The sequence below is a fragment of the Euphorbia lathyris genome, chromosome 1 (genome assembly GCF_963576675.1).
Source record: "Euphorbia lathyris chromosome 1, ddEupLath1.1, whole genome shotgun sequence".
NCBI lineage: Eukaryota > Viridiplantae > Streptophyta > Magnoliopsida > Malpighiales > Euphorbiaceae > Euphorbia > Euphorbia lathyris.
This window is the reverse complement of record NC_088910.1, coordinates 16,801,174-16,809,061: the sequence shown is the minus strand read 5'-3', so window position 1 is coordinate 16,809,061 and position 7,888 is coordinate 16,801,174. Positions and strand designations below refer to the sequence as shown.

The window sequence follows — 7,888 nt, the reverse complement described above, 5'->3', positions numbered from 1 at the left end:
TCTTGAGTTGTATCAAGCAAGAGTACGCTATTGGAAATAGAAGGACAAAGAGATTTCTCATCCAATAAAGTAAAAGACTGTTATGCCTTTTCCATAAAGCAAATGTAGGACTGCCAATTGCTGGTTTTGCAACAGTACCATCAAGAAAATTCAATTTGTTCTTGGATATATGTGTCATTTTGATACTCCGATTCCATGTATGATAATTTACCGATCCTATAAGCACAAAATCTACTAATATCAAAGAAGGATTCTCAGAAGAACGCACAAAGAACAGACAGATTCATTCAATCTTGAATTCACCATTGTAACGAGAAATATAAAAAATTAGAATCACTAAAAACATAAGAAAAAAAGAATAAACTAAAAAGAAACTCTATTAATCGCAGAATAAGAAGAAAAACTAACGAGAAAGAAATAAATTACTCGTTGATCTTGAATTTTTCTCCGATACCATCTTGATTATTGAATTGATAAAGGAAGATTACAATTCAGAAAAATGAATTACAAAAGTGAAGAAAAACTTAAGCCTTCAATTTATATAAGGGTTCCATATAACTAACTCCTAAATAGTTGGTTAATTTCCAACTTAATCCCTATACTCTTTTATTTATTCAATAATACATTTTGCAATAAACAATTCCTTCATTTCTTCTATATTTTATTTTTCTCTTTACAAGAATTCTTTCTTTTCTATTACAAGAAAAAAAAAAGTGTTGTATATATAAACGAAAATTGAAAAAAAAAAGAAAAAAATTATAAAAAAAAGATTAACAACTTGAAAATGTGATGATCAACTTGAAAAATCAAGAAAAGGAAAGGATGAAACATCTTTCATCAACTCTTCCAAGTCCCACTCCCCAACTTTCAACTCTTCTCCTTGCCAGAAATTCCCAACTCCGGCCACCGTATTATTCTCATTATTACCGTTGAAGTTGCAACTGTTAATTCTAGAATACATATTTTTACTGTTACTCTCATATTGATTTTCCTCCATGCTTACACTTTCCAGAGGAGGAACACCAAGCTCTGAACCATCTAATCCAATTATATTTTCACCACCAAGAAACGGTGAACAGCCACCGTACTGTAAATCTCCGCCGCCTATCTGAGGAATTGGGATTAATCCGCCACCGCCATTAATGTCAAAGGTGGAAAATGGATCAACCATGAAGATTGGGATATTATTGTTGTTATTATTATTATTGATCATGTATTGTTGTTGTTGATTGGAGATGAATTCTGATGCTCCGGCCGCTGTGGATACCGCCGTGAATTCATTGATTAGGTGATCGGAAGAGGAATCGCTGGTGTTTGGTGAGGTTGTGAAGGAGGAGGAGGATAATTTCTTTAGCCTTTTCTTTATTGTTGAATTCCAGAAGTTCTTGATTTCGTTGTCGGTCCGGCCCGGTAACCGTGCCGCGATTTGAGACCACCTTTGATCAGAAAACATCAAATCAGTAAATTTTTAATGAATTAAATTAATATATACAGTGACGGAGTCAGAGAAGAGGATCGGGCTGGAGTGCAATTACGGCACTTCAAACCCTAACGATCCCTTTTGAGCATGTATACCTCTCTAACTCCATCACTAAATGCGGATTAGTAAAAATTCTACTGTATACCGAAAGTAATACATTTTATCGATTAAAAAAGAACGCGGGTCATTTAATATCGACATGTACTATAAAATAATGCATGATTTGTATGGAAGCTTTGATATTGAATATGAACAATGAATTATTCAGATTTAAGTAAAGTTTCTATTCAGATTTATGGAAAAATTGTAGATTGGTCTCGGACCAGACTGTACCACATAATGCTTTCCTTTTAAGGTACTGCAGAATGGAGTTAGACTTAAGTTTCAATATGTTGTCAAAACAATCTAGTCTAATCTTTGGTCGTCCATAAATATTTAGTTGTAAACTTTCACATTACTTCTGTCTAGCTTTAGGGCTCTAAATGAGCCAAACCACGCATGGGCAGCTCTGACGTTTGGTTCTATAAAATTCGACAAGCCGAGTTTGAGCACGGCGAAACTTAGCTCGAAAGCTCGCAAGCAGACTCAGTTATATGTTTATAAACGTGCACGTGAGCAGTGGCGAATACAAGATTGATCCGATGGGAGGCCAATTTTACACCTACGTGTTATTTTTTTATTTTTTTATTTTTTGCTAAAATTAAGCTCGCTCAATCTTTTTACGTGTGTATATATGTTATTATCGGAGTGGTCACTAATTAATTTTTTCGTACCACGGTAAAACTTCTCAAAATTAAACTAGATTTGGACTACAAAAATAAGATTTGATTGTTTTAAATAGACTTAGAAAAATTTATCACGTATCATATATTAATAAAATTGGATTTTGTAATTAAATACAAACTCATTAAGCTAATGAATCACTCCAACCTTAATTTGTCGGAAATAGAGGAGTCGAAATCATCCATATTAAAGGTAGTTCTAGGGGACGGAAGGGCCGAAACCATCCATAATAGGAGCAGTTTCGGTAGTTGAAGATTGAGGTCTAACCCCTCCGTGCCCCTATCTCCGCACCTCGGTTCGATTATTTTTTAATAATGGATATTGTTCTACATAACAAGATTCGAATCTCTTTATATATGAAATGTCTAATGATGGAAATATGTACCTATAGTTGACTAAATACAAGTTAAATTCTTTCAAATATGATACCTTGCAAATGTCAAAAATAATTATTACAAAAGCTTTTTGTTTTTTTAGAGTTTCTCCTATTGTTAAATCCAAAACTAAAATGTTATTCCTCGTACATAACAGTTTGTTTTGGACAACAATTGTGCATGATAGGGACTAACATCTTACAATTATATTCTATATTAATTCTTTTCCATTTTCATGTAAGTCACTATATATATGATATCAATTAAGGTTGATTTAAGCGGTAAAAAGTTTGTAATCACTTAGGGATGTTTGATTGCTCATTTTTATACTCATATCTGTCTTTTTGATTTCAAAATGACATTTTTAGGTATTCTGTTTTGTCTTTTATATATGAAAAAGTAGCTCTTTTCGAAAGCAAAGAATCTATGCTTTTTGGGAAAGCAAATTTTTTCCAACAACAAACCATAACAACAAACAACAGATAAACCAAACAGACCCCAAAATCTCTTTTTTAAAATAAAAAGCCAAACATGAAGAGAAAATGGAGTAACCAAACACCTTCTGTAATTGAATTTAATTAAGTTCATCTCATAATTTTTCTCTCTTTAGAAAAATAAATTTCTATCAAAAACTAAAATAAAATTTATAAAATAAAATAAAAGTGCATCTAATTAATGATATATATCTTAATTAGTCAATTGGTCAATTGATTAATAATTATAGGGACAAGGACCTGAATACATGTTTGATTATTTTATGGTTTGAGCCACAATTTAAACCTTCTGTTATTACAAATTTTTTATTATATAATTTCTATACGAGTTCAATTATTTAAATCAAAGAAAATTATTAGTCAAACGTAACTTTTAAATTTTAGAAAAAGTTATATTTAGATATCAATTAATTAGTATTCACTTTAAATTGAATATGTGGCACACAATTCTTCAACATGACTTATCATCTTTAAGTAATATTTAAGTAATTATAAGATTTAAATTCAATACTCCAACTTGTCACAAAAATAAAAAATCAATACTCCATTTTTGTAATATATATATATATATATATAGTCAAAAAATTCAATCACAAGAAATATATATTTTTACATGACTTCAATTTTGTAAATAAAATATATGATATATTTTTTTTGTAAAGATAATAGTAAAAATTATTTTTGAACTTTATTTATAAATTTAAAATTTTAAAATCAATTAATTTCTGATATTAAAATTAATTGTTATGTCTTAGATAATAGTAAAATTAAAACAACTGTATATTAAAATGAATTGATGGGAACCTTCCACCCTTCTCTTCATTTGTAAATTTTAATTAACATAAGAAATCATGCTTGCCATCAACTTAAGTTATGTTGCATGTGTACCTGTCTCAAAATGTCACTGTGCAAATTATCATTAATTAAACTGTTCAAAGAAAGACTAATATAATTTTTTATTATTATAAACTAAAGTTATTAGACTTCAGTGATTAAGGATATCATGTTATTTAAATTTAAAGATTTTAAGTTTAAAATTCTAATATACTTCATAAATTCTAGGGTTAATTATAAGTAGATGCGATCTGGTTACACAGTTTGTAGATGGCTACATGTGAAATTTTTCGTTACGAACGCAACTTTGTGGTTTGCAAAAATTTTATTTTTTATTTATCAAATTTGACCGATAACGATATCAACACGAAAATTTTCAAGAGTTAAATAATATTTTAAGCAACTTTAATTCTTCAACTTTTTAGGTTTAATCATTTAGGTGTTGTTTTTTTATAAGAGGGGAAAATCCAAAAATGATGATTTTGAAAAATTAAAAATATGGTTTCATAGTGAATATGATATTAAACAAGTTTAATTCTTGAAAATTTTCATTTTGAGGTTGTTATCGGCCAAATTTGACAAAGTAAAAAAAATAAAAATTTTACAAACCACAGAGTTGTGTTTGTAACAAAAAATACCACAGATACCTATCTGCAAATCTGTGTAACCACAAAGTATCTAATTGTAATTAACCCTAATTTTAATTAGAAATAAAATGTTTACGGACTAATTCTCTTTCTCGTTTGGAAATTCTGTATTGAAGATTTTCCTACTTGTGTTTTAATTTATCATTCTGAATAAAGAATGATTGTACATAGTTTGTGCTTTAATACAAGTTTCGTTTTCATAAAAAAAAACATATATATATATATATATATATATATATATATATATATTAACTTCCTCTCTTTATACCTGTGCAAAACAATTACAGATTTTGCACACTTGATCACTATACTATACATAAAAAACATGGTGGCTTCTTTTTTAGGTATTACTTAATTATACGTAGGCGTAAAAAAAACATTTAACATAGTTTAATAAGAAGTAGACATCAACAAATTAAAGTTGACTCTGGTGGAAAAGGGTTTTAATGTTAGATTAATCCTGTTAAGTAATTCATATTGGTTTTCTATGAAGGTAGTGTGAGATACAGTATTTTTCACATGGACCCTAATGACCATGTGAATTTGGTCATTCACCGTTTGATGTAAGCTGCTTAAATCTAAACCTTGGGATACTTTGAATCTCCACCTTATGATTTTAATCAGCATACATCTAATGGTGAATGACCAAATTCACCGTGTGTCATTAGGGTCCATGTAAACACGACTGGTGTGAGATAATCTTACTCTTTTAAGTGTGTTTTTAGGGTGAGTTAGGTCAAAATTTAAAATAGTTTCAGAGTCTCCTATGAATGTCTATTATTGGACTATTCTTATATACAAATTTCATATCGTAGTAATGTTCTTTTAGTAATAGTTTTTATATTAATCTCTGACACATTTGAACCTCCACTACGCTAGTATAAAATACTTTGATATCATATCATGAAATCAAATAAACTAAAACATTTTCATATAAAAAAAAATTCAAAAGCTTATAATTAAAGTCCAATAATAGTTATTTTATTATAAAAACTATTATTAAATCATAACTATCCGCTTAAATTTTTGTTTTGATTGTCATGAGTCATTTATAATTGTGAACTAATCTTTCCTTTCAAGATATCTTCTTGAAATGAGTTCGGACCAAATTTAGTTCGAATAGAACGAGTTATTTTTAGTTTCGCTAGGTTTCGAGTTCTAATTTTAACAGTAAACCTGGAATCGGTTAACCAACAAAGACATCTCCCTGTTACCAAGGGAATGCAAATGCATAAATGCCATTCTTTATAACTTATCTATTAGCTTACAGTTATGGGCTAAATGATTCATTGAAATATACTTAAACAAGAAAGTTTCTACTATGATTCCGGACCAATCTAGCACCGCTTAGATGCGGTCACACCAGCATCTAAGCAGTGCTAGACTAATGCGTCATAGAAACCCTTTTTAAGCAGTGTTTAATAAGCCTCGAACCGATAATCCGGCATAAAAAAGAAAAAGAAGGCAAGAAAGACATTACCTGTTACCAAGAAGGGAATGCAAATGGATAATAAGGTCTTCTTCCTGAGGTGAAAAAGCACCTCTCTTAAGATCAGGTCTAAGATAATTAATCCACCTTAAACGGCAGCTTTTTCCACATCTCTGCAAGCCAGCATTTCTCGCTACATCACTCCAACAACCCTGTCCATTATTCACCATATAGTTCATAAGCTTATCATCTTCCTCCGGCGACCACAGTCCCTTTCGGAGCTTGCCGTTAACATTGTTATTGTTGTTGCCGTTGTTGTTATTCTTCCCTCCACACACCTCAGGCTTCCTCATTTTCAGAAAATCCTCAAATTAAGGTATCTTATCTGTCTGTCTGTCCCCTAACTGATTTGATGTAGGTGAAGTTAGAATTTTATAGAAATAAGGGAGAGAAAGAGAGAGGAAGAGGAGGAGGAGGCTTGAGAGAGTGGGAATGATGATGATTATGAGTAGTGTGGGGTTTGCTTAGAATATAGGAAAAAGAGAGAGGAGAGAGAGAAAGGGGTTGGTTGATGGGTCTAAGTAGAAAACGGTTTGGAGAGGGACCTTAGAAGAAGGATTGAGATTGGTGGTCGTCTTGTCTTTGACTCCTTCATCTTTGTCTATTCTATTTTACTTCACTCACAAGGTAATCATACATATATATGTATGTATTTTTCTAATATTCTATATATGGATTGTATTACAACATTTTTGGGCGGATCTAGGGGGGTAAGGGAGGGTCTCCCGACCCTCCGCCCTCCGGAACACCATTGACGAATAGTGGTTCAATCTCGAGAAGCCCCTCTAAAATAGTTAAAATTAATACTTATAACGTAAAATGTAATTATATAACATGAAACTAAGTTTGCATAGTTGGTTGTAGTGATAATTAAAGGCATCTCTACATCCAAGTGGTCTTGTGTTAAAATCTCCCTCTCTTCTCTTTTTATCTCATTTTAATTTTTTTCCTTAAACCTCATTCTCCTTTAAAAATATCAATATTAAATATCATTTTTAATCATTATTAACCTCATTCTCCTTTATTATTTTTAATTATATTTTTTAGTTACAAAATTCATGACCGAGAAAACAATTTGATGAATAATTTCTCCAATTGACCAAAATTGTCAACGTTAGGGATAAAATTGCTCTTGGCTGCCAATATTAAGGGTAAAATTGCACCATTTTATACGTTAGAGGTAAAATTATTCTTAGGTGTAAACATTAGAGTATTTTTGCACCTTATCCTTACTTCATATTGAATCTCAGTTGTTTTGTACATTAATTTTTCCAATATGATCAAATTTACCCTTATATTATCAAAAATTTGAAAATTCCGATTTGACTACTATGAATCAAAGCCTTAAATCGTTATTAAAAAAAAATCTTCATATAATTGAGCCCCTCCGGACCTCGAGCTCTGGCTCCGCCACTGATTTTAGACCAATTGATACTAGGGAAAAATGCCTAATATGCAATGTACTAATGACACGTTCTAGAATAAATTCTAAATTAATGATAGAAAGGTAAGTCGCGGGCGGATATTTGGCCGTAGACAAATCTTAGCCCGTGGGTTGGGCCAAGGCATTGGAAAAAGCGCTGGTGTAGACTGAAGTTCGATCTTTTGGCACAATTGAACTGAAACTTTCGTATTGGCGTTATTGAGATAGACATGTTTTTTTTTTTAAAGGAAATGATAGAACGTCATAACACATAGGGCTGTAAATGAACAGAGCCGCTCATGAGCGGCTCGGTGATCGGCTCGATAAAAGCTCGGCTCGACTCGGCTCGATTTGTAAACGAGCC

General features: G+C 31.2%; 1 protein-coding gene across 1 annotated transcript; it reads right to left on the bottom strand.

Moving 5' to 3' along the window:
• Positions 1–453: 453 nt before the first annotated feature.
• On the bottom strand, positions 454–6,522 carry LOC136223091 (transcription factor MYB46). The gene is made up of 2 exons (XM_066010893.1): positions 6,093–6,522; positions 454–1,436 (listed from the first exon to the last, which is right to left on the bottom strand). Exons 1-2 carry the CDS (start codon positions 6,392–6,394, stop codon positions 794–796), a joined length of 945 nt encoding a protein of 314 aa, XP_065866965.1. The 5' UTR covers positions 6,395–6,522; the 3' UTR covers positions 454–793.
• Between the last annotated feature and the right edge of the window lie 1,366 nt (positions 6,523–7,888).